Source organism: Xiphophorus couchianus, chromosome 20 (assembly GCF_001444195.1).
Source record: "Xiphophorus couchianus chromosome 20, X_couchianus-1.0, whole genome shotgun sequence".
NCBI lineage: Eukaryota > Metazoa > Chordata > Actinopteri > Cyprinodontiformes > Poeciliidae > Xiphophorus > Xiphophorus couchianus.
The window spans coordinates 10,198,356-10,226,355 of NC_040247.1; the positions used below are offsets into that span (position 1 = coordinate 10,198,356).

A 28,000-nucleotide genomic window follows, 5' to 3' on the forward strand; every position below is an offset into this window, starting at 1 on the left:
TTTAGCACAGCATTAGGCTCACATTTATTGCCAAAAATCGAACAGTTTTCAAAAGTTTTTCTTTCTACAGAAAAGTATTTTCACAGACAAGTTAAAAACAATGTTAAGAGTTTAAATATACATTCAGACGTCTGCTGGTGGACGTCTAGGATTTACACCAGAAATCGGCAAAAAGTTCATTACATTTTCTGCTAGTAATACTGTCTCAGAGCTTCTTTCATACATACACACACACACACACACACACACACACACACCTACACACACACACATACACACACACACACACACACACACACACACACACACACACACACACACACAGACACATTCATGTATATACAAAGACAAAAAGAGTTTCCTGTACTGAGAAGAGGTGACACCACTTTGTGGTTTGTCCATGCCATTCAGCAGAAGGCCATCCCATCAGTTCGCTTTGTGCCGAAGCGACGGACTGTGCCTGGGCGGACCCGGCAACTGGTCCGTTGGACATGTGTAATGAAGCCCGACACACACACACACACACGTATACACACACAAACAGAGTGCTGTTGTTGAGTCTATGTTGGGGGAAGAATTTATAACACCCATTTATTACCCTCTGCTTTATCAGAGAGATGCGATTCCTCTGTGCGTTTCTGATGCAGTCATTATGGTCCATTATGGGGAGCTGACAGAGATGAAGCAGAGGGCGTTGATGGATTTTGGTGCAGGGGCCTGCTGTCACTACCACGTTTATCGAGTGCAGCCTGAGAGACACCCCCCCCGTACAAAATGGCCGCGGCGCCACAACATGGCTCCTGCTGCAATAACAATTACCTTCTGACGATCGGCACAAAATGTTAAAACATTCATCTGCTGCTTGTGTGTGTTTGGAAAAGCTTCAGGAAGCGACAGTCCTGCTTCTCATCACGGCACAGTGTGCATATTTACACAGAAAAAGCATTCAACTTACAGCTTTAAAGAGATCTGTTAAAAAAGTATGAAAGATACCAGTCTGGGCCAGCTTTCCTCAAGTATCTCTATCTAACACAATACTCACAATGAAGCAACAACTGTATTACAATCATATAAATAATATTCATAATAATAATAATAATAGTGTCAGTGTGCCTTAAGAGTCACGTCGGCACCATTTTTCTTCATTCATGCAGTCAAAAATGACAAATGAAGACCAGCTTCAGCGTGTCCTTAACAACTCCCTTTTGAGGTGCAAAATCTGTCACCAAACACATCGATGAGGCAAAATCCTTTTTAGGTCCAAAGTAGAGCCAGCTTCATGGATAAAAGGTGTCAGTTCAGTCAGTTCCTCTCTTTTAATGCCACAGATCAAAAAAGGAGCTGAGAAATACAAGTGATCGATGAGGCTAATTAACTAATTGATCTGGATGATTCTTGAGAGCATTTCATAGTTATCTTCTTCTGCCCTCCATCTTTAGCATTTTCTCATCCTGCTTGGCATGAGGAAATAAAGACACAGGGGTTTTCTGTTTCTAAATCATGAACAACTACAGGTAATACTGAGGGATCTCTTATTTCTCTGACATAATCTAAATTATTATTACCTTTTTGCAGGAGCAGAACAATAAAGTCAATTGATACAGTAGAGATGCACCAGTCAGACTTTTCCTGGTGTGGCAGGTTTTCTTTTTTTTTTTTACAGAGAAACTGAAACTGACAAAATGAAGGAATGACAAGATTATCTTCATGTAAGCATCAAAACATATCTCCTCTTTCATGTATGATTTTTATTCTATAATCTCAAAAAGGAACATGAACAGTTTTGCTGTTAATTAACACATTTATGGATGAAAAATAGGAGAATTTCTTAGTTTGATGCATTAAATGAAATGGAGGGGAAATAATAGCTCCCCTCCAATAATAGCTGACTGAAGAAAAATTGTCAGATTTAGCTCTCAGACTGAATTATTGGTGCATCTCTAGTAATAAAGGCATTATGGGTTTTTCTGTTTGTAAAATTTTACCTCCATCTGCTGGAAGGTTTTTTTTTGTACTGCCTTTCTTTTAAATATTCACCTTAACTAAATACTAACACATCTTGGGTGTTTTTGTTTAAAATATATACAGAAGACCCCTACATCCTTGTATTCCCTTTGGAGTAAAGCCACAAAAACGTGTATGTGGAGCAGAAGCTGGTATGAGGTGAAGTTGAGGCGAGTGGAGGGCTCAGGATAGCCAGAGGTTCTCTGCATCCCCATCTGTTCGCCTGTAGCTGGAGATGACTGCTTCAGAGAAAATACGTCAAAGCCAACTGTCCGGCTACTCCCTCCGTCTCTTCGCTGTTCCGTTTTGTTTTCTGTCCAGCAGGTTCTCCGCTTGAAGTAATGAGTCATGTTAGCAGCTTTTTGCTTGCAGCAGTGCAGCAACCAATGAAATGATCGTCCAAAGAAAGGAAAGAGGAGGAGAAGATGGAGCGCAGCGAAGTGAAAGGCAGAGAGGGAGACAAAAAGCAGGGATCAGAATTTCTCAGCTCTGCTCCAGGCAGATAAATGCTTCTGTCGGCTCCATCTGTCCCCCTTCCTGCTTGTTGCTCAGAGGAAGAGCAGGAGCTGTGAGGAGCTTTTAAGAAGAGGTCTTCATCTCTCCTCTGAAATCTGTTCCTCGATCTGTCCATCAGTTGTCCAGCAGGCTCCGTGTCACTGCCCTCTGCCTCCATTGGGCTTCGTTTTGATGACCCATTCTCCTCCAGGGTTACTGTTGTACAGATCCAGGAGATGCGTCTCGGTGTCCAAACAGTGCTCTCCTGTAGATAAACACAAACTTCACTTACTACAAATTAGAGTTTGCAGCAAACTTCATAGCTGTCTGAATTTGCAGACAGCTGAACTGTCACTACTATGAAAAAAAGAAAGTTATTTAGTTTAGATTGTAGGTCTAGCATCTTCAGTAACAAAAAAAAGTCATTTATTTTTTCTTTCAAGTGAGTCCAAACAATACAATTTAAAGATTTTTCTGATGCAATAAAACCGACAAAAAAAAAACATTCTCTGTTGCACAGATAACACTTATGGGAATGCACAGACATGCCTATAAGCATTTATCTGCTCTGATGACTGCAGATGCACACTTCATGTCTCTTTATCTCCTGAACAATTCACCTTGTAACTCTCATCAGCTCAGTGAGCAGAAAGACATGCAAATGTCAGTGCTACTCTTAATCTGAGCAAAAAAAACAACAAAAAAACAACTCACCAATATTCCCTCCTACTTCATACAGGGCACAGTCTGGGTATCCCACTGAGCCGTTTCTGTTAACAGAAAACAATTATGTAAAGTGTTATATAATGCATACAAGTTAAATTCTTACAGAAATCATCAGGTGGCAGACATGATAATGACTGAGCACAAGACACAAAAATAATCTAAATTTTAACAGGAAGATTTAGATTCTAGTTCATGTTTCAGAGCTCGATGACTTCAGAGTGTAATTTAAAATCTAAATAAGCCTCATACCTTTGCATTTTCCCCTTTCCATTTTCTGGGCTGCGGAGGAACTGGCGGTAAAACTGGGCGAGCAGGTCCGAGGTCCTGCAGTTAATGTTGAGCTGGAACTCCATCGTGCCATTCACCAGATCTCCCACCTGGATTTTTATAGTACGACGTGGCTAAAGAACAGAAACAAATATTTATCTCGGATGGAACATTGGAGTACAACCTAAACGTTGTAAGGGATTCAGATGGTTATACAATGTTTTAAAATCAACAGAGCTGCTAAACAAGCTCACCTCTGAGTTTTTCTCTGGTTTTTCTCTGCTGTCCGGCTGGATCTTTCTCAGCAGGTTCTTGAACTGATAGCGACGGTTACTGTTCTCATTTAGCCGACGCACCTGGCTCATGAGGAAGTTAGGGACCTGAGGAGAGAAGGGCAACATGAATCAGCATTCCTAGAAATAAACACTGTATGAAGATTACAAACACTTTGTCTACATTTAAAAAGAAGTCCACCTAGGCTTAATCCAAGGCTCCATTTTATTTTCCACTTTTACTAACAACAATGTAGAGAACCAATCTACAGAAAAAGTGCTTCTTTATGCAGATGACATCACACTTCTACTCTGAGGAAGTTTATAGACAAGCTTCACACTGCCTTCCATCTGCTGCAGAAACAGGTTTCTGTTAATATATAGGATATTCCTAGTTATATGAAAGTGAAATAAAATGCCAAATATAAACTAAAACTTTTCTCAAGAATTGTAAGCTTTAAAACAGCTTGTAGCATTTATAATCCTATTACAAACTACGCTGGTGTAATCACACTGGACAACCGGTGTGTCATGGCTAATGTAAATAATTCTTCTTACCGTCCAGAGGAGGTCTTGGTAACGAATGAGAAGCCTCATCACATCAGCTGCTTTCTCCGCCTGTCCTTTCTCTACCCCATCTGTCAGTCGGCTTGGGACGGCCTTATGGAGGAAGAGGTTTGGAGCCATGATGGTTGCCACAGCCCACAGGTTCATCCTGTTCTTCTTCTCTCTGTTGACCACCTTACTGAGGAACTCCAGCAGGGCCTGACAGAAGCGAAACATAAATGAGCCCAATTAAATGAGGCAGGGATGATGTTACAGTGAACTGTTTAGGAGAAGGAATCCTATCAACTCTGCTAAACTGGTTTGTTAAGGCTTAAGTTATTTTCAGCTGCTTCAAGTGGAGTTGAAGTGGTTGGTGCAGGTGGTTTTTGTGCTCCTCTCATTTGCTATACGTAAAATTGACTACACAGCTGGATTAGTAAAAGCTGGTCACGACAGATGTAAAACATTATATAACAGAGTGTTATATAATGTTTTACGTTTAAAACGGACATTATAAAACATGCTTTGGTTAAATGGGTCATGTTTCTGCCAAAAACACTGCAGTGGGTTACAGCCAGCATACTTATTATTTACTGTTAAAAGTTCACATTGCGGTCATTGACTAAAATGAACATTGAGACTGTTTGACTCCCTACAGACACTCCATTATTGTTGCAAACACAACGTTCAAATTAGGAACTTTACAAGTTATCAAATGTAAAAAGGAGGGTAGGTCTGGACAAACAGGGAAACAGGTAATCGGTATATTTTTGTTGAATACTGAGATTGTACAAATGTATGCCACACTGCATATTTTTACTCATACAAAAACAATTTAAATGGATGGATTAATCTTTTACACAAGTGAAATAAATTCCTCAAATAGAAAAAAGTTCCTTAAGTCTATTTACTTTGTCTATACCTCTCCAGACCCATCTCCCTGTCTATCAAGCTAGATGCTGTGACAGCACCAAACTAATATCTCAAAAGAACGACACTTGAATGAACAAATGTTATGTGTTTTTCTTTGTGAAGTCATCAATCAAAGTCTTCAGGAGTTGTGATGTGTTTACCTTCAGTGTGCTCCTGTTGGGCTCAGGGAGCAGCAGGATGAGCAGGTTCAACATGTGCAGTTTCTGCCTCAGTTCTGTGATGTCTGGAGAACAAAACAACATGGTAAGAAAGACTGAACAAACACACACACACACACACACACACACACACACACACACACACACACACACACACACACACACACACACACACGCACACACACACACACACACACACACACACCTACACACACACACACACACACACCTACACACACACACACACACACACACACACACACACACACACACACACACACTGCCCAGGCACTGCTCATTTCCTCTGTGTTTGACTAAGAGTAATGGGATGTCCAGAGATTAATGGCATTGTGACCGGCAGCCATTAGGATTGTTAGCTTATGTCTTTGTGGTCACGAGTCATTTATCACTTACACTGATCCTGCTTACAAACCACAGTTCAGCTGCCATTAGTCAGATGAAATTAATATTAATCTGGTTTTTTTTTTATTAAAGTTAAACCCCTGTGGAAAAAAAAGCTGAATTTTGAAGATGCTGTGCATTTTTGTATTTGTGGGGAACTGGATATATTTTAAAGATATCAACTTGTTCATCTTAAGATTGATTTCTAAGCTGAAACAGAAAAGATAAGGACTACAAAGGATCGCCATCACAATAAAGGAGAGGCAAGTGATTACAAAAACCCAGACCAGAAGTCAGGAAATGTGGCCATCAGATTATTGTGCGGGTAAGTGAAAGAAGAAATATTGCATATCATTATATTATACAGTAACATATGAGACACTATCAAATAAAATAAGTGTTTGCTTTTTCTGGTACTGTTCACTATCTTAAAAGGAACATAATATGAATTACAAATATGCAACAGACCCAGTAAGATCTGCTGATTAAAGCCCACTGACCTCTGACGGCGCTGAAGGTGTTGAGGTATTCTGCAGTGAGCAGCGGGTCAGGAAGCTCTCGGATAAACTTCTTCAAGAGGGCAGCAGCATCATTTGGACTCACTTCATCCCAGTTGAAACGGCCTTTGTAAAAATTGGCCTCCAGATTCTGCTGTAGCAGCTGCAGACAGCGAGTGATATCAGCATCATAAAAACACAAAATATGAAAATAAACAGAGAAGTGTAGGTAAAGTAGGTAAAGTTATGTCTTGCAAATCTATGTGCTCTGTGTTTTTCCTGTTTTTGGTTTAATTGCTTTAAATAGAAAAAAAGTTTACTGTCTTATTTGATTTCTCTTATATAAAAACTGTCTTTTAATATCTAGTTTTGAAAACTCTTCTAAAATGGCAATGACTTTAGTTAAGTGGAATACCACATTATTTTTATGTAGTTGTGAAGGTTCATAAAGAGCAGTCTTCAAACAGGGACAATATCATATATTGAGTTTAGTCGATGATGTGTAGTACAAATGAAAAATTCTATAATTAATAAATGTATCAAAGACAGCATTGTTTTCAAATCCACTTTTAGGTTATCAGTCATTCTTGGTAATTCTCTCTTTCAGTGATTTAGTGTCAATTGGCGCCCTCTGGTGGCTGGTCTCATTTAACTGCTGTATTATAATAGAGAGAATAAGTACAGGATGGTAAAGGGCCACTTGGCTGCAGCTGCTAAATAGAGTATAATTGATTCTGTCTTACTGGGCCTTGTTACGGTAAATGTCAGATGTAGTTAATCTTTAAAAAACCAATTGACATTCAAGCATTTTTGACATTTCATAGTGTCAAGAAAATCCGAGCTCATCCCACTTCCCCATGCTGGAGATTTTAGTTTAACAGTAATAATAAATAAAGTTATCTTTAAAATGAATCACTCAAGTGACATCAAGGCCCAACAGTAGACTTAAGTGTCAATAAAGTTAGTTTAACAGTAATAATAAATAAAGTTATCTTTAAAATGAATCACTCAAGTGATATCAAGGCCCAACAGTAGACTTAAGTGTCAATAAAATAAATCTGGTTGTGTGTGTTGTTTTTGTCTCATGCAAACTTTGCTTTAATTCTACATTTTTCTATCTAATCATAAGAAATCATAGTCAGTCAGAGAGATTCATGAAACAAGAAAAGCAGGTTTCCTGGAAAAAGAGGAAGTTTCCAGCCTGCAGATTTATAAAAATAGCTGAGACTATTTTAAAGCATGAAAGTTTTAAAAAATTAAATCTAAACATTATTAGTAATTTGATAAGATTCAAAGTAAAATACTTATATGAATATTGGTTTACTTGTAATAATACACTTATATTTGTGGGAACTACAAGAAAAACAAGTAACTGTAACTTTAGTAGTAAATAATTAGAATCATGTATTATTCTTGGTTTCTTTTCAGAAAAACATCTGTAATAACTCACATTAAGATTATAATAAGAATAATTAATAAGTTATGGTTATAAAATCATAAATGAAGCTAAAGAAAATAAATGTGATATAAATGTGATTTTGACATTAAACTTGAAATGGTGTAAAAAGGTGTAACTGCAATTAAACATCACTGATATGTTGGAGGTAGAGAGTAGGTGAAAGGTTGTGCAGGCAAGGGACACAGGAGGTTGAGCAACCCTGAGACATTGGCACAGACATCAGGAAATGTCTGTAAGACAGTGATGGATATGAGATCATCTGTCTAAGCAGACAGCAGGCGCACCAGGGGGGTGGATGAACCCTATATAAGGTGGGTGCAAAAGAGGAACCTTTTGTTGGATCCTCCGGGCAGCTTCGAGCCAAGATCGAGATGGACAAAGAACTCTGCAGCTGAAGAAGAGCCGGGGCCACGGAGCCGGAGACTGTCCTGCACATGGAGACCAACCCGTCTGGCCCACAATCTGTGGCTTCGAATCGCACTTCTCTCATCGGCTGGGTTCTGACCCCAAAGACAAAGATGAAGACAAAGACAAGGAAGAAGAACTGGTGCCTTTTTTCCTGCCAGCACCAAGTCCTGTGTGACCTCAGCATCCATGCGGAGAAGAAGCTCATCGGACCTGCGGAGATCCTGGCCTTCGCCGATCAACATCTTCCTCCTGCTGCCACACCTTCTTCATCATCAAGCCAGGTCTGGGGTTCGAAACGCCAAACTCCGTCCGTCTCTCTCAAAGGTTCCCTTTTTTAGTTCTCAGTATCAGCAGTAGGGAAAGATAGACTAGATGACTGATTTTACTTATTTGATTATTTCTGCTACTGAATTAAGCTGTACTGACCCTTGCAAAAATGCCTTACTAATAAAATATTTAGCATAAAGAAAATCTAAAAGATGTTGTGGACATTCAGTTAATGAGTCACCTTAAAGTTCTTTGATGGTTGTAAAATAGCTGTGATGTTTGATTCTGGAGAGGAAGAAGTGGAAAATGTTTTTAGGTTGCTGGTAGCCCATATTTAAAACCTCATCCTTGGGACTCGACCGAGTCACTAAAACCTACCTGGTTCAATAACAAATGCAAGTTGCAAAATAGAGAACGAGCGACCGTTAACAGGTGTGCTCTGTGAAACTAGTTGGCTGTAGGCTGCTCAGTCTGGCTAATTCACAGGGGGAAGAAGGGTGGGACACCTGGATGTAGGCCGTCAGATAACCAGGCGAATCGTTTCTCGAAACCAGCTTAAACAGAGTTTACTTCAGTTCTGGACAGGGTAAATCCCAGCAGATTTAGGAAACTCAACGGACCCGTTAGACGGAGAGCTGGTAGCACATCTCCCCTCTCAGAAGAGGAAGTACGAGAGTGAGAGAGTAGAGACAGAAAGGAGGGGGGGGGTGTTGCGCAACAACAATAGAAATAATCAGTATTCTGACAACCATGAGAGTCACTTCATGGATAAGATCTTGTACCTTTATCCTGGATTGAGATCCTGGAACCCGCAGGATCCCCTCTGAATCGACTCCTTTCTTTTCCAGAAACGACAGCAGCTGCACAAAGAAACATCAGCAGAACCAGACATCAAAATTTGTGAATCTCCTGCTCACCTCTACTGGTTAGAGTCAGTAACTGCCTCTACAGACAGGGTGTGGTCAAACCACTAAATGTACAGAGATCACTTGGATTTTTAAAGTTTTCTGGTTCATTTGTGTGCCCGTAGAGGCAAATTGCTTCCAAAATTATTCCTTTACAAAGCAACAAAGGAAAAAGCGGAGTTATGCATGAACAGCAGACGGACACATACCGTGTGCAGGAAGAGAGGAATTGAGGTGATTGGTTTGATTTTCTGATCAGTTTCCAGCAGCGTGGCCAGTGGTACCCCAAACAGTGGGCTCTCTGTAACAGATTGAAACATCAACCATGAGATTCGTACAAAAAACTTAGTCCAAAACAACTGAAGAAAAGAGTGAGCTGGGTTTTCTCTTATATATTATTACTTTTCATATTTAGTAACTATCTTTACTAAAAGTAAACAAATTTCTAACTAAAAACGCAAAGATTTTATCTTTAAACAAAGAAATGATAAAACCTATCTATAGAGTCAGTTTCAATATTTGTTTCTTGTGAGCATTAAATTCAGCAGAGCTGTCACACCTGCGATTTTCCTTTTTCCAGTTTTGTGCCTTTTAACCTCTAGCTCCAAGAGGTCGCAGAGTGCCGTCATGTCGATAAGAGCCAACTGACGAACCTTCTTCATGTCAGCGAGGGAGAGATCTTGAATACGAGTTACTCCGAGGCGACACTTAGGGCAGATCACCCGCTATGGGCATTAAAGTGGACGCAAAGAAAGAAAAATAAAAATTGAGACAGAGAAAGCATAAACAATGCATAAAAAATAAGAAATGACAAGAAGAGAGGAATACAGTCATATTAAACACCATCAGTTAATCAAAGCCCATAACTCGGCTCTTGCTCAGAGGAAATCTATTTAGCCTGAAATAGAAAAACATAAATCCGCTGGACTCTGACGCAACAACTCTTCCTTTGTTTTCCGCAAATTTCTTAAGATCTTAACCTCATTATCTAATCCTGGCCGGGGGTGGATTAAAAATGACTTGCAGCAATATTCGTGAATATTATTGTCAAATTTGCATAAGAATTTAAACCCTTTATGATTCAAAATCCCATTTATCCAAGCTGGGAATGTAGCCCAGAGTAATTTCTGTAAAAATGAATACAATTCTTCAATACATTTAGTAGCGACTAGTGAGTTCTAGTTTAGCTAAACAGACACAAATAGATTTTGAAGTAAACAAGAACATACAAATCTTAAACTATAGGTTTTTGACTGGGACATAGTAAAAATTCTGACTGAGTTTAAATTTTAAAATGTTAATATATTAACACTAAGCACAAAAATAGTAGCTCTCCCAGTTAAACCATTAACGTAAAAAAGCTCAAACATACATTTAATAAATTAAATTAATTTGCACAAAATTGGTTTAAAATCTCCATTCTGATGTTATATATTATATAGTTATATTATATTATATATTATATAGTTTTTTATTGATTTTAAAACAGGGTTTTCAGTGGAAAATCCAGTTATAGAGCCAGTGAAAACAGTGCAGTAGTACATAATGGTATAATGTGCTAATGTTAATTACTTTTTAAATAGTTTCTTTCAAAACACAGGTCTCAGCCTGGCTAAAAGCCATTAGGTACTTGTCATGATTTCCAGTTGACATTTTACTTTAAAGTATTTGATTTTCTTACATTTAATTGGAGCAGGTAAATTTTCCAGACGGAAATGGCATGTTAAAAAGACTTCCTTAAAAGAAAAGGATTCCAAAGAAAATAAAAAGCAAGCTCACAGGCAGGGTGCCATCTTCTTTCCGGTATGGGATGTTGTTCAGTGGAAAATTGGCCTGCTTAATGAAAATCACGGCTTGTTCACAGTAAGCAATGTCAGTGATGAGGAATTCCTCTTTAGGGGCAGCCCGCTGATGCTCCGGTGTCACTGCTAAACACACAAACATGCTGGTTTATTATTTTAGTGAAGGAGGTCTGCTGCAGTAATGTCTGAAAGGAAAAATACCCAGAATGCATGTGTGATGCAAGGGTGTACAAGGAAGGAGAATTCATCATACAAAAACAACAAAGTGTACGAGATAAGAAGTATGAACTATATATCAGTCATTTTTTATAATAAATTGATTGTATAATAATTAAAGTATTTTTTGCCCATCACAGGGGCACAAAACCTTGAAAGGTAAAACATGGATTAATGTGAACCAGTAAAATCAGAAGACCTTAAGTTCACTGAAATGTTTCAGGAAGCTCTAAATAATTTGTAAGACATCTGCATCATGGTACATCCTTTTGAATGGATTATATATCTTCTTTTTTCCCCTTCAACTGATTATAATTGTTCTTACCTGAGAAAGGCATTTTGGCAACTGATGCCATACTGTTCTGAGGAAGGTCTTTGCTGTTCTGAGACTCTGGCAGCAGGGCCTGGAGGGACAGAGGTTTGACTTACTACAAAAATCCTTCATCCACAGTTTTAAATATCAATTTTGTATTACTTGATTTGCTGCAGGGAAGTAAATGCACACAGGAATACAGGGTGTTTCCTTTGATAAAGCACTGATAATGATCTGAGGAACATGGTTCCTGTCCTTCTGTCGAATAGAAAGCCCAGAGGACAAAGAGTGGCCTTTACATGTGATTTGCCTTTATTGTTATAGGTCAGTCTTGGTGTACAGAACAAAACACTGGAGTAAAAAGTCTCTGATGCTTCACAATTAATGATAAAATTAGATGCATGATTTCTTTTCAGCTTGTTTTTTGTGTTAGTGCCTATGACACAAAGAGGCTTTCTTGTGCCATAAATCTAAAAGCTTTGATGTCATTCTTTTCATAGTAATGCTGAAAATAGACATTGGTGTGAGTGCTTTAATGTGGAGTACAGAATAAGTAAAAAAAAAAAAAAGCCGTTCCAGCTGTTTGATGCTCTCTGCGTTGTTACCTGAGCAATGGGGGAGCTGAAGATGTCCCGAACGTCTCTGGGCGGCAGCTTGTTCTTTTTGCGGCGGGATAACGTGTAGGAATCCAGGCGACGCTGAACAGCTTCTGCCTGCGTCCGGGTCAGAGTGGAAAGCAGCACGGCCTTGTCTACATCCTCGCTGTCCTCACTGATAAGGGTCGATAAACCAGCATCGGCCAGCCACTGCTCCTCCTGTTCCCCCTCTAAAACACGAAGACAAAGAAGGCACGGCGATGTAAATACGTTCCAAAAGAAATGGATATGAGGAGGATGAAGAAATGTTTGAGCATGAAGAATATTAGGCACTGTACAGTATGAGATTCCAGAAAACAATTTAACTGGTGTTATTTAAAACAGACATGCAACTATTATTCCTGCAGCCGCATGAATACAACATACTTATTCTAACTATTGTTATAATGCTATCTAAAACAAATGTTTGAGTTAAGCAAAAATATAGTACAAACTCCTGCTAAAAGTAGTATTCGTTTTCAAATAAACATACTTACCGTACAGAAAATTACACCTTTCTGTCATTTGGCTCTTTAAAGAGTAATGTAAATAAAGCAAGCCAATATTAGCTGGTTAATTAGTTGACTCTCTGGTTGGCTACACAACCTCCAGTTGGTGGCTTACACCTACCGTTTCAAAACTTTAATAGGAGTGATTGTTGGCACTCCCATTGTTTCTAAACCAGGACATGTCTATGTTTGGGATATCAGAATACAGATAAACAGCCAACTGTCTTGTAAGTGTTTCCAGCACCTCATTCTAAAAGCATTTAAAACTACTAAAAGCATTGAATACTAGAAACAGGAAGACTATTTATGCTATGAATTAGTGAATGGAAAAGGGGTATGATTATATAAGTTAAACTTCATTATACTCCTTTTCAGATTTAAAGTCACCGAATAAGTGGTGCATTTACATGTATTTGAGAATGTAAATTTGATAGTAAGGTATTGTATTTGCACTTGGAAACATGAAAGTCTTTATTATTATTATTATGTTTTGTTGGTGAAATGTCTGTCTGAAATAAATTATCATCATCATCACCAAAACTACTGAAACAGCATAAAAATGTTAGTCCTTTTGAAAATGTAACTGTTTAAATGAGCACACATTATGCAACAGGATGATGCCAAAAGTTCCTCAGACAACTTGACCAATTAGCATTATACACCTTATTTCACTGGTTTGTATTATACTTTTGAACTTTATAAGTTAACTGAAATTAATCAATTTAAATTAAAATCTTTGTAAACAGGTAACTGGCCTGTGCCTACTTTATACAAGTACACATCATGTAAACTTTATGTAAAATGTCTCCAAATAGTGAGAATAAACACTTTGTCTTTTTGCAAAATAATTTAAGAATCCAGCATCAAACTGTTCATGGATTCTTTGAAACTAGTAATATGTAAATAGGAAGTTGTCTTGAACTCTAAACACAGTCTATACAAAGTAGTTTAACCTCAGTTAAAATACTAACTGAGTGTTTTTGTGAAGTAGGTTAACTTAGTAGTAATCAATAAAAACATAACATCAAAAGAATAAATTGAAAGCCAAAAAATGGGTCTAATCATTTGAATAGATAATATAAATTTACATGAATTAAATTAGCATTTGTGACTGGCCGTTTGTCCTCTGCTCGAATGCTCCTTTTCTTCAGTGTGTTTGATAGTGTTCATTACTGATATGAGGCAAACATCCTGTTACGTTGCCATGGTAAATGCACAATATGGAGGCTCAGAGGATCTCAGAAAGACTATTTCGTTACAATGCTGACAAATAAAAAAAATATCCTTCTTCTCCTCTTCCTCTCCATCCTTAAGGGGACTGCAGCAGAATCACAGTGATTACCTTCTGACTGTCTGGAGTCTCTCCTGGTGGGGTCGAGATCCGGCTCGCCACACCCCTGTCGGATGGTCTCAACCTCGCTCCAGAACGATTCCAGGCACAGTTTATCCGGCTGCTCCTGCTCCTGCTCCTGTGCTGCTGGTGAGATTTTGCTGCGAGTGTGCTCAGCGGCTGCCTGGTCCTGCGGGCTGGCCCAGGGCTCCACGCTCATCTCGGTGGGACTGGGATCTCTGGTGCAGACATACACACACGTAAAGAAGTCACACGCATGCATGCAAACAAATGAGCTGAGACACCAAGGCACATAAAAACACAAAGAAAATGAAAGAGATAGAGGCGGAGAAGAGAAGATGGATTAGTCTGGAGAGACCAGAAAGATGGAGAGACAAAAGGTAGGAGCGGAGAGAGGAGAGAGATGGCGAGAGCGGACACAAAGGGGGATCTCTATTGTTCTTGCAAAATGTGGCTTGGAGGAAAAGTACCACAAAAATCCACTAGATGTCACTGTAACAACATGAAATCGCCTTCCTTAAGGTCACACCCTCCATCTTACACACATATTTTCCCACAACAGAAGCTGTAATAATATAAGCTGAAACCTGTAATTAGGATTTGTAGACACATAATTTGCTTAAAAGTGTCTTGTTTTAATAAATGCACTGCTAAAGTAAGGGTCTTTTCAAAAGCATCCCACCAGCAATGGGGCAGACTTCCAGGCATTAAAATGTGACCTCCTGATCAGACACAGGAAATGGTCTGCTGATTCACTCTGCTGATGCGCCACTCAGTCAGTCACTCTTTGATTCAGCAAATCTCAGGCAACAGTCCAAACCATAGTGTTTCTGAGAAGCAATGCAATTACAGCTATGTCTGGAATGAGAGGCAGAGAATAACTGGCATACTTTCTATTGTGTTCTTAGGACGATCCGCATACATTTCAACAACAGCTGCAAGTGAACCAAAGCAAGATGCAAGATGCAATCAAGTTAGTTAAATCAGTTTCATGGTGGCAGAAATGGAGGGGGGGAAGATACTTTGAGCTTGAGTTTCAACAGAATTAAATTTTCAATAAAACGTTTGTTAGATATCAAAGTAATGATGAATAGGCTAACAGAACCAACAATGCTAAGCCTGCTTTATATATTATAAATAAGGCTATTTTCTAGTAAAAACAAAAAGCTGCTATTTTTCCTTTACTTTAAACTGAAGTTATTAGGAAGTCAGTCAAGTCAGCAAATGGACTATGATATAGTAAAATTTTTGAGCAGGTTTTATCTCATCAGCCAATGAAAACACCCCCCACACAATGAGCTGACTAAAAGTAACTAAACAGCAATCAGATTTGCAGCTTGAGAAGCACAATTGAAGTGTACAAGATACTCAACCTTGATTAACTTTTAGCAGTAAGGCATTCAGTAAGCATTTCATAAGCCACTATGATTGCATTACAAACCTCTCACTTTTGAGAAAATGCTAACTACTAGAATTTTCTATCAGCAATAAGCAGATTTTAACTTTTTCAGCCAAAGAGAAACTTTAGTCATAACTATGATAATAAAGTCACACAATTCAATCTGATCGTATCTATTAAAAAAAAAAAAAAAAATTAAGTAAAAGATAAAAAAAACTCAAGTTTTGTTTAAGCCACCTTTAAAGGCAGTACAAACATGATGCAGTTTTCATGAACCGGATTTGTAGCAATTACACTGACCTAGCTAATTAATTTAAGTAATTATTTCAAGAACTATTCAATTTGTAATGCTCTGATTGTTAATTAAATTAATCAACAATCATAGCATTAAAATAAATTAATTGAAAGGAAAATGTATCTGTTTACCTCTTTTTAAAAATAAATCTATATTACATTTGTAACTTCAATTTTTTAAGAAATAATAATCATTCCAGCTGTTCAGTTTATTTTTATGCTATTTTTAGACACTATTGTTCTCTTTACAATAAGTAAAGATGACCAGCAGAAACGCAGTCACATTCTTTACTCTTAAATAACATTGCATGATTAAATGATTGCATGATTAAAATGTTAGACACATTGTAGGACACATGATTAAATTGTTAGACACATAGTCATAAGTAATTATAATCCAAAATTAAATCTAGATTTAAATGACACTGCTAATTAATGTTTTCCCAACTTTGATCACAATTCCTGCAATAGTTAGGCTAAAAATAGAGTATATTTCTTAGTGTATAAAAGAAAATAACCTCTGAAGTCATTATGTAACAACAACTTGTCATCTATTTAAGTACATGACTGGATAAAACAGAGTACACAATTTAAATTTTGAACATTACAGCTTTCTTCTCATGTTGCACTTCTTTTGCTTCATGTCACATCTTCCCAGCTATCATCTATGCAACTTCACTTGTATAACAGAGATTCACCAAACCAAACACATGTATAATTTTGGCCTAACATTTTTCAGAAATAACTCTCCTTAGAACACCCACCTGGCTTTTTTTTTGCTGCTTGTCTTCTTCGCGTGCTTTTTTTCCCACATGCTATGAGTTAGCCCAAGCTTGAAACTATTTAACCTGGTGTGTGAAAACTGCATCTTGGGCTCCATTCTGCTCAGCACTACCTCCTCTTTGCCTCCCATGTCCACACGGCCAAAGCAATCCGGGAATTACAATCTCTGTACAAAATCTAGCTGTATCCAGCGTCGCTGACCGGGCACCATGTGAGAGTGATGTACATCTGTCAGTGGTTCGGGTTCCTTTGAGCTGTAGTATGAAGTGATGCAGACTGGAATGCAATAGAGCGAGTGTCGAGGCTCCTACCATGAAAACATTCACACCTGTCCCTTCCCCCTGCCACTTTTGAGTGGAAACACACCCTCTCTGGTTCGCTCTCTGGTTCAAACTGGAATCTGTAACCTGCCTCCCTATAAACTCTGTGACTGGAGCACAACAAAGACAAGCCTTGTTTCACTCTAATGACCACAAACTATCTCAAAACAAGGATGAAAACTGACAGACTTAATGTTCGGCATTTCAAGAAGGTTTTTAGTCTTTCTCAGTGACAGCTTTTCATGAGCTCATTCATCAAGGGAACAATGCCTTACTTTATGTTATCAGTTGTATTAATCAAAAAGATCAAAATATGAAGTCAGAGGACTTAAAAACCTTTTAATAATTTTAAACTTTTCATTGAGAAATGTCTAATCAACATTAACAATCCACATACCTAAAGGGTGACACCTAACCATGGTATGAGTTGAATCAAACTGTTACCTTATATGCAGACAGACACAAAATGTACTAAGTCTATGATCTCATGGCAAATATTCTTGCTCAATCTCATACCTGAAACTAAATAAACAACTGACAAATGTCTCCAAGGTTGCAGAATGTCCAGGTGATGTATGTAAATAACTATGAAGCCGTTAGAGGTACATTTGCAAGGAAAAGTTTCTCAAGTTCCACAAGTACTACAGGTCTGTCAACACTGCCTGAGAGAATACTGCTGTTCCCGGTAACATCACCAAGCCACTGACTTTTCACTGGTTATCTGGTATTTTCCATTCTTAGTATTACTGCTCAAAATTTTCCAACGTCAGTAAACAAACACCTTTAAAGCAGAAACTGAAAACATGGGGAAATATTCCAGAGACATAGACCTCGGATAAAGTCAGGTCTGTTATCTGTGATTTACAAAGATAAAAAGACACAAAAAACTTAAGACTGGGGAAGAGGTTAACCTTCCAATCAGACTTAAATATACAGCTACAGTGTTATAGGTACAGTGGAAGGGTTTATATCAATTTAATTCATGTGACTTAAACTTGTAATTCACAGACGTCTTTCATTTTGTTTTACTGAGCTTGAAATTTTTTGTAAAAAAGAATGTTCCCAACAGCCAGTCAGTCAGAGGTGGTTCTACAAGGTGTTGACTCTAGGGAGAAAAATACACTTGCATGCCAAACATGCCAGATTTTTGAAACTTTTGAAACTCTTCTGTAAGAGCTGTAACAAATAAAAACATAAAAACACTGAGCTAAACTTCAGGCGCTCTAGCAGCAAATTAAACCAACATATAAATCTATATCGACATGAGCCACAAAACAAAGCACATGTTCCACGCCAACTAAAAAAACGGACTACTGAAAATGTCAGAGTGTTTGGGATTGTTTCTAGCTGAATGGACCTTGCAGAAACACAAAGAATCAACAGGAAGCCATGCACTCAGAGAAGAATGGACATACATAACGTTGTCCATCTTCCTACTTGGAGCAGTGAGTAATAACAAAAGGTAACCACAACAAACAGCTAATTTCATGGACTGCAATAAACAACATGCAAAAGCAGCTTGTCTAGAAGACTAAGATTAGTGGATGAATTTCAAACAAAGCCTCTTAATTTTGAGAGAATATAACAATTAAAACTACAAAAACAAGATTAACAAAATGTTTATCCTCAACTCTTGACAGCATATGTACGCTCCGGTCAATTGTGTAGAACCACAAACACAGAGTGACTGATTTTTTATGGATCACAAACATGAAAGCAGTCTTACATACACTTCAATAAAGGTTCCCCTCCAAAAAATTGTTTTTTCTAACTTTAATAACAGAGACAATGAAACCAAAGCCCTGTCCAAGTAATTCCTAATCTAAATCTGGTTGTTAGACCACAAAAGCACATTATGCCTGATCCTACCTGGCTTTTGCCCGCCAGAGGGTTTTCCCTGCGAGCAGCAGCAGAGCCGCCGAGCCACTTTTTCCCCATGGCATCCTGCAGTTGTCCCCCCAGATTGTTGAAAACTGGAGGAAACAGCAGCTGCCTGCCCTTGGCAAGCTGTTTCCTTGTAATCTCTTCTATGTGCAAACACTTTAGAACAAGGACAGTCTGCTTGTGCTGGCAGGCACGTCACTACATCATATCCTGAAGCAGGAAAGGAGGTCTACAAGGGGTGCTGGAAAAGGGAGAAAAACTAAGTAGCTGACTTGATGATGCGCAAAGAGAAACGGAGGGAAATAATCGATGACTGATAATGGGGGTGGAAATTCAGTAGATCGAACAGAGTAGTAACCCTTTAAAGGTCCCTTTTCTGTTTTTCCAGGCTACTTATGTATTTCCAGCTCTATGCTTCATCAAGAGGAATATGTGTATAAAAAATATTTCTATATCCAAGCCAGTTGCCAGTGTTAGGACACTTCCAAGTAAAAACAAAAACAAAAAAAAAACTGAGGTTCCAAAACATGTTATCACAATTAAAGTGCTTTTAATGAAATGCCAAAAAAAGTGCTGACATGATTGAAGCTTGCTCCAGGTGTTGGAAGCATAGTGTTGCTGCGCTTGTTGCTGGGCATTGCCTGTCAAATGTCTAAATGAAGACTCCAACACTTTCTTTTCTTACAAAAAAGCATTTGTCTGTTCATAAAAAATTCCAGATTTCCTGAAAAACTCAAGGAGTACAGCGCATCACTCTCAGTATGATACTGCCATTTAAAAACTGCAGTTAGTGAGCTACTGCCACTTTGTCTATTCAACAGCCCATCACGTGATCTCTATCTGAGCCAATATCCCAACAACATAGTTAGCTAACATCAGTTAGTTAACTGATGAAAGAGCAGACTGACAAAACTATCACATTCTGCACAGGAAGCTAATTTTTATAACTGTATTGAACTATTAGACTATAAATTAACTTAAGGTCATATGCCAAATGGTACAAATGACAACATTATATAATGTAATAAGCCACAATTATTTATACTGTTGCTAAAATAACCTATTGATTTTATGTTGTAAGTAAAAGGTGTTAGGTGTTATTTTTAAATGTATTTCTGGGGTTTAACATACAGTCCACTTCTTACTGATGCATTCACTTATATAGTTTAATACAAACACAGTAAATTATGACACTATTCCTTTACATATCTGCTACTGTTTAGTGTTTAAAGGTTTCTTTAGAAACGTCAAGTCATTTCAAACAATTAGTGATAGAGGGCTGCATGGAGGCACTGTTGATTCAAACCTGACATGTTCAGGGTTCAGATCTCAGCTGGGGTCTTTCTGTGATTTTGAATGTTTACCTGGTACATTTCCTCTAGAAACTCCAGAAGTTTTCTTCAGCGTAAGACATTTGTTATGTTATTATTGACTCTAGAATTCCCCTTTGTAAAGAATGTATTTGTGTTCACTCTTGCTTGTCTGAGTTGGCCCTGAAATGGAGTATCTTGCTGTTCAGGATGTACAGTACCTGCTTCTCACTCTTTGACTATGAACATAGACATATGCCTAGAACAGGATATAATAACCTATATCTATATATATATATATATATATATATATATATATATATATATAGGTATATACTGTATATATAGATCTATATATATGCACAAAGAACACAAAAAATTCCTCTAAAAAAATCGTTTTGTATATTCAGTTCAATGTTCATGACAAGCTAATCATTTCATGATATTTTCTACTTTTTTAGGTAACTTTATAACTGTGACTGAATGACACAGCAATAATAGTCACAAATACTACTGTCAGAAAAAAAATCTTATCATGATGAGAAATTTATCACAATAAATGATACAATGAATGCCCCCTCCTAATACAAAACATTGCATCATTTGAAATGTTAAATGCTAACTCCATGCATAAGCCGGAGTTTCTGACAGAATAATCCTGAACAAAAATTCCACAGTTTCATCATGGTATGCACACAAACATTTTTAAAAATATGTGTAAAATGATGTAGCTGCTTGTATTTTAATTAGCCAGAATGTATGTTCAGGTAGCTTGCTCTACCTGCTTAATAGAAATGGAGTTCAAAACTTGCCATTGTAGTTTTAAAACATTAATTAATACCAGTGCTGGGTGTTTCCAAAGAGCCAAATATGTTTGGTAAGTGAATGAAAAATGTTGTAACCTTATTTTACCTGGCTGACTGGCAGTACACAACAAGAGGTGGAAGGTGTTGCACCGTGTTAGTCTTTGCACTACAAAGTTAAAAAAAATCATCAGTCACTCAGACCACTTTTATATTCTAGGTGTTTTTTTTACAACCATCAATATCATGTCATCTCTGCTGCAAACTGAGGGACATCTGATAGGACTGATAAACCTGTTTGTCATCTTGGTACTTTCCCAATGACCAGATCAGCACAGATTATATGGACTACAAGGATGCCTCTTGGAACACTGCCATTCTCACCAGGTCCTTCAGCCTAAACTAATTTACTACTTACTTCATCTAAGGCCCATCCTTCAATCAATTTGACAAATCTCCATTTTATTTGCAATATATTGTTTCTGTCTGTGTTTAAGTATTACTGGTCAGCGACAGGCAGAAGTAGCCTCCTTTATTAGTCAAAATATCAATGCTATACCTCTATTTTAAACAAAGTTTTAATTCTTTACTGTACTACTACATCAAGACATGACATTTTCTCGCCTTTCACAAATGTCCAAAAAAATTTTCCCCCTTTTTCTTGGATTTTCTCTGACTGTCATTTCTGACCTGGCAGGCCCTTCTGCCCTTATCTGACAATCCTTCTTAGCTCACAAAGACGTTCAGAGAGAAAGTAGAGAATACCTCCAGATGCTCACAAAGACGTTCAGAGAGAAAGTAGAGTGTAGGACGTGAGGGCACATCCTCACATTACCCTGCAGATGGCATGTGACAGCTCACTCAGTCTCGTGGCCCTGCTCATCCGCCTCTTGGCAAGCAGGGCCTTTGTGGAATTAAAGGGAAGGAGAGTAGACTAACAAGCAATAGAGATCACAAAAAAGATCAATGTTATCAAAGATAACTATAGTATGGTTCAAGAACTGGAAGGATGTGACCACAAGAAGACAAAAAATGTCCTCAAAACCCATTTATCCACTTTTCTGTCAACTTTGCTCTTTGATCTGTTTTTAAGATCATCAAACAAATTGCATTATTGGACAAATATAAACTGAGGAAATATAGAAAAAGGTTTTCTAACAATGATTTCATTAAATGAAGGTAGAACACAGGGTGAAAATAGCTATGCAAACCAACCCGTCCCTATGTGAAAAAGTAATAGCCTTATAAAACTAATAACTGGATAGTGCCACAACAACAACTGCTGTCAACTGGTTACAGTAATTTGCAGTAAATATTTTACCTCAGCCTGAAATAATTTAGGCTCACTGTCTACTGAGTTATTTCTATTCGACCACATTGAAAAAGTCATGCAGTAGCATCTCAATCAGGTTGAAGAGACCACTACAAAATCTTTTCCAGAACCAATCAAAGGTGTTGTGTTGTTTTTGGTCAGCAGTTATTTTAGCTATTCTCCTACTGGTGTCATTTTGCCTGGTCTGCCTTGTTTTTGAATAATGAAGACAACCCTAGATAAAGCAGGTGAGGTTGGCAGGGCATTAGATGTACTGGATTCTTTTGTGACCTTCTGAATAAGTCGTCAATGCATTATTGGATTATTTTGTTAAGACAGGCATTCCTGGGAATTACTGTCAAAGTGTTCTCCATTAATGGATCATTTCTCTCACTTTGGTTTGCAGGAGCCCAAAAGTCTTAGAAATGGATTTGTAACCCTGACTTATAGAAGTTGATGATTTTGTTTTTTCTTATACTTGCTTTCCACACTGGGTCAGGTTGATTTGGATGTCTTTATTTGCTTAATAAATTAAATTTGAATTTGAAAGCAGCTTTTTAAAATTTACTCTGGTGGTCCTTATATGAAATAAAATGTGATGATCTGAAAAATCTTAGTATGACAGAAAAAAAAGCTAAATCAAATATCTGTAACAAGGCAAATAATTCTTAAAGATTATTTTCAATACCAATTCTATGCTTTTTATTTTTGTGATTTAGGCCAGCAATTATGTATTTTATTCTTAAAAACTGGTTTCTATGCATGTACCAAACTACAGCAGTAATGCATCATATTAAGAGCATGGCTGAACACCTCCAGATGGTCTGATTAGCAAGTGAATGGTGACACAGTGAGAATGATGACCAAATGTCACTTTTTATGCAAATTGCTTGTTTACACATCAGTGTACAGTAAATGCTTGCTCACAAATATAAAAAACTCACTGAGACAGATAAAATGTGAGAAATGAAATTATAAAATTAATTGAACTGATACAAGAAAGCTTTTCATCAGACAGCCAAAGCAAACAGAAAATATTAGAAAATTGAATGTTGTGAATTCCTGGTGAAGTCATGAGTATGAGACTCTTGATGGGACGCACAAGATGTTTCTGATGCATACGTACTCAAAGATAACACTCAGTTGCAGGAAGTTATTTTCTGGAACACGCCCACAATGATATGCGTGTGTCCTTGGATCATTTTTTACGACAGTAAAGTTTTGCACATTGATTCATTCATCCAGGCGAAGTAGTTGAACTTGTTCTGGAAGCACAGAGGGGAACTGTAATGAAGAAAAGCTTGGTTCATATAAACAAACCGATTTTACATTGAACATGTTGCAACGTGAAGCTCAACATTTTATCTTATTTTATTTAGCCAAGTCCCATCAAACACTGTCACCTGTGGTTAATGTCTTTCAAACAAAGACAGATTAAACACACACTACATACTACAAATCCAGATCTGATTCTTGGTTCTTTAGCTCGGTTTTGTCAGACCTCAGCTAGGAATCTTGGTTTTACTTTTGATAGCTGTTTAAAGCTAGATGAACAAGTTAGCTCTGTCGTTAAATTAAGTTTTTATCACCTACGGATTTTAGCAAAAGTTAAATCTTACTTTTGTTTTAAGGACTTTGAAGGACTTATCTATGCCTTCATTACAACTCGTTTGGATTATTGCAATTCTTTATATAGTGGCATGGATAAATCACAGATGCAGTGACTTCAAATGATCCAGAATGCAGCAGCACGGCTTCTTACAGGAACCAAGAGGCATGACCATATAAGGCCTATACTGGCCTCTATACACTGGCTGCCCGTCTTTTATCGAATAGATTTTAAGACTCTTTTATTAACTTATAAAGTTTTAAATGGGTTAGCCTCCCCTCCCACCCCATATCTTCCGTACCTTTTAAAATTTCAGTCTGTGTATAGAACCCTACTATCAAATAATCAGCTATTATTGACAGTTCCTCGAACTCGACTTAAGAGGAAAGGAGATCGGGCTTTTTCTGTTGTTGCTCCTACTCTATGGAACAATTTACCTTTCCAGATTAGATCTGCCAACTGCCTGGATCATTTTAAAACGCTTCTCAAAATTCATTTTTATTCTTTGGCATTTATTTGAAGTAGTGTTTTGAAACTCCGTTTTTATCAGTTTGTGTTATTGTGGTTCTTGTACAGCACTTCGGTGCAGTTTTACACCCGTTTTTAAAGTGCTATATAAATGAAATTGACATTGACATTGACATTGACATCTTGTTCTAAGTTACAGTTTGTATTTCTGGTCTGATAACAAAGTTATTCAGGCCAGGTTGGTTTCTGGTCTGATGGCATCAACTCCTGTCTCAACACTTGATTAGGAATTTCCTCCATTTTTAGTGTTGAGCTTTATTCCTGTTCTATATTCTAACAACTTATAGTTTAACAATAAAGTCATGCAAATAAACAGCGGATGAGCATGTTCTCTTGAAATCTTACACCTCCATGGTAATATCAACAAACGATCGGAACAGGTTCAGGCTTGTGTAGCCCAATTTCTCGTACTGATCAAGACAATAATAACTTCCTTGAAACATATCTCTTACAGTACATTCTTCCACAAACTCTGAAAGTCATCTGTCAACACCCTTTGAATGCCTTTACATCTAAAAAAGCAAGCTCTGAAATCTTGTATTCTCTATGCTTTAATTATGTTTTGATTTAGCTTCATCTTCTGATTTTAAAGTAGTCTTAGTATTGCATTATTTTATGCTTCTTACGACTCTCTTCCACTATTGTTTTCTAAATTTGCTCAGTTAAATGTTTTCATTTCAATATGTTTAGAGATAAAGGCAACCCACTTCCTGACTTTGGTTATGAATGTTTATATTATATTGACGTTCTCATATAATATAATATATCATATTTTTGGAATTACTTATTTTAGTAGCAACATTTTCTGTTTTGCAGAACAATATTAAAAATGCCACCCAAGGAGTTTTTAGGTTTTAGGTAAGTCAATACATTTTCAACCCACACCATCTAAATTTAGTCTAAAGAAAAATTGTTAAAGTTTTCCTGTAAAGTTAGGTTGTTTCTCCACCACTGGCACATTTGCAGCAAACCAGCAATATTGAACAATATTGGTAATGTTAAGACACTCATCCTGGCTCTGATTGATTGGGACTGGAAGCAGTGTATTTCTGGAGATGGCAGTAGGACCAGAATGAGGAAGTATCGATGTTTTATTTATTTTTTTACAGCTTTTCTGTCTCGTATTATACTGTCAAGACATAGTGACAGCTTTTACTAATACGTAAAAAACATATTTTTGTAAAAGTTACCTCCTTTAAGAGGGTGTAGAACATAGATAGAAACCCAACAACAATCCAAGGTAACTCGTTTTGAGATTCCTGTTGCTTACTTGTTCTGTGGTCTGTGATATTACATGTATTTAGATTTGGATATGTGCCCCAGGCAGTTTTCCTGTATATTATTTCTGTTTATTCCGGCCTTTTTTCCTTAGCTGCAGCACATTATTTTAATTATACATACCTGATCCACGCTTCAGCAATCAACCTCCACTATAAGTGCCAGCAACTACTGGACAAATGCTTCTGCTACCAGGCCTGCTACATTATTCTCATATTGCTTTGAGGTTTGATTTAAGTCTGTAAATTGCATTTATTTTTGTATTAAATAGCCAATAAGTATGAGATAGCCTCATTCCTGCTCAGATTTTTGCCCAAATTCAACATTTTAAAACAAATATTTTGTAAATATAAACTAAAGATTATCAGTTCAAATACCTTAAAAAACTTGTGAAATTAAGCTGCAAAATTAGGTACTAACTGTACTAACAGAATCTACTCCTAATTGACAGGATTTGTGAACAAACACTCTAAAAGTTATTTGGGATGCAACTGGGTGATATATATTTTTTTAAATTGTGAAATGTTCAGGCTTCCCCCAAAGCTACCTCCCTCATTATGCCCTGGTAATGAGCCATACTGTCCACGTCAAAAAGCCCAACTAACAGATGGATCTGTCAATGTGTCTCTCTTCTGCAAACAGATTGCCCCTTGTGTCAATAAAAACAAAAACAACTGTCTCCACGTAAATACCTTCACAGGAGTATCGCAGAAGTTGCCTGACTGAGCTTTGCTGGGCTTAAGGTACTAATGACAGCTGGGCAACCTTCTCCTCTCGTGCCATATGGAGTTAAAGTAGATTACAACAACTCAGTGATTTGCGATGACTTTTGTTGTTTTTAGTTTTTGAAGCACACACCATTTGCCCTCTCTGTTCAGATACACTAATGGTTTTTAAAAACAAGTAGCAGTTTTCTAATTTAATGATTTGTATACTTAGTGTAACAAGTGTGGGTTAAGAAATGTTAAATGAAAGGACAAATTAATTTTAAAATGACTGCTAAGAGCAGGCCATCATTAGTTGCAGTCATTTATAACTACTTAAAAATAGTCAATATGAAATATGCATAGTCTTGTTGCTAAGGTTATTAATGCTGTTATGCCCTTGTATTTAGTTCATTAACCAAGTGTACTTCAATTAGTTGTAGTAGCAGGTTACAATGACATTTTGCTAGTGAAATGTCTGGAAAGCACTCCCTTAATTTACTAGCAATAATGTTTCTTGCAACGTGATCCAGCCTGTGTAACGGGTACTAAGTGGCCAAAGTGTGGGACCTAAAACCACTCAGTTTTAAGGCAGTTTAGAAGTGATATCTTTATACAGCACAGGTGTAGAATCAGACCACAGTTAAGTTACAAAATAAAGGAAGCTAAAATTAAAATATACTGAAAGCATTGGGAAAAATGACACAGACATTGTCCTTCTGAAGCATCAAAACATGCATACCTACTACCATCAAAATAAAACAAAAGATAATTCAAAAATATTAAGAAAAAAATAGAATACTTAAAAGTTGCTTTCCTTGCATATATTTAAAAACATAGACTATAGGAAATATGAAATTAAAAAAATACTAATTTTAGAGAGTTCAATTTATTAGTCAAATATAATGTCACAACATTTTTTCTGCTGCTGAACCCACTCACTCCTGTAAAGATGCACGTGCAGGCGCAAAAACGCCCCTAGCAACAAATCAAATCTTTACATCCTAGCAACCACAAACGCTTAGAGAGCAGCACGATGGAAAACGGTCAAATTAGCCCAACAACAAAAACATTTAGTCCATCTTAAACTACCAACAACTAACAGAACAACATGCAACGTTGAAATAATAACTTAACTATGAAAAATGCATGCTAAAACACATTGAGAACTATAAATAAGAAGCTTCTATATGCCAGCTTACTTACATGGAAAAACACCGTCTTCTCAAACGGTGAGTGAAGACTCGACTGAGCGTGAAGAGAAACGTTTTCCATGAGGTTTAACAACAGAGACGAGTCCTGCAGAGAGCCGTGACAGCAGCCAGATGGACGTGAAAGGAGATGAGAAAGCTTTCTGCTCTCCACTAACAACATCTCCTGATCCTTCTCGCCTTTACGTCTGACGTCACTCAGAACGCCGGGCTCCATAGCAGTATTCTGTTAATTTACTAATTTTGTCGCGTGCGGTTAAAAAACTAAATGAAATAATTTTTTTTTACTTGTTAGCACTGTAATACAGCATACACCACAGTCTGGCAAAAAAACAACAAAAAAAACTTAAATAAATTAAACTGATACGTTGTTTTCTTTCTCCTTTTTCCTCTGTACAAA

General features: G+C 37.4%; 1 protein-coding gene across 4 annotated transcripts; it reads right to left on the reverse strand.

Annotated features, from left to right (window-relative positions):
- On the reverse strand, positions 1-27,763 carry arhgap40 (Rho GTPase activating protein 40). Of its 4 annotated transcripts, none has more exons than XM_028003352.1 (16): positions 16,623-17,244; positions 14,157-14,383; positions 12,276-12,496; positions 11,683-11,761; positions 11,119-11,267; positions 9,899-10,064; positions 9,549-9,640; positions 9,217-9,294; positions 6,304-6,463; positions 5,384-5,466; positions 4,323-4,529; positions 3,747-3,872; positions 3,475-3,626; positions 3,214-3,269; positions 511-2,764; positions 1-257 (listed from the first exon to the last, which is right to left on the reverse strand). In XM_028003352.1, the coding sequence occupies exons 1-15, from the start codon at positions 16,769-16,771 to the stop codon at positions 2,658-2,660; spliced, it is 2,052 nt and encodes a 683-aa protein (XP_027859153.1). In that variant the 5' UTR covers positions 16,772-17,244; the 3' UTR covers positions 1-257; positions 511-2,657. The 4 variants fall into 4 exon arrangements, with proteins under 4 accessions (XP_027859153.1, XP_027859155.1, XP_027859156.1 ...); XM_028003354.1 differs by lacking the exons at positions 1-257; positions 16,623-17,244 and adding exons at positions 23,397-23,535; positions 27,596-27,763 and having other exon boundaries at positions 560-2,764; XM_028003355.1 differs by lacking the exons at positions 1-257; positions 16,623-17,244 and adding an exon at positions 27,596-27,763 and having other exon boundaries at positions 560-2,764.
- Between the last annotated feature and the right edge of the window lie 237 nt (positions 27,764-28,000).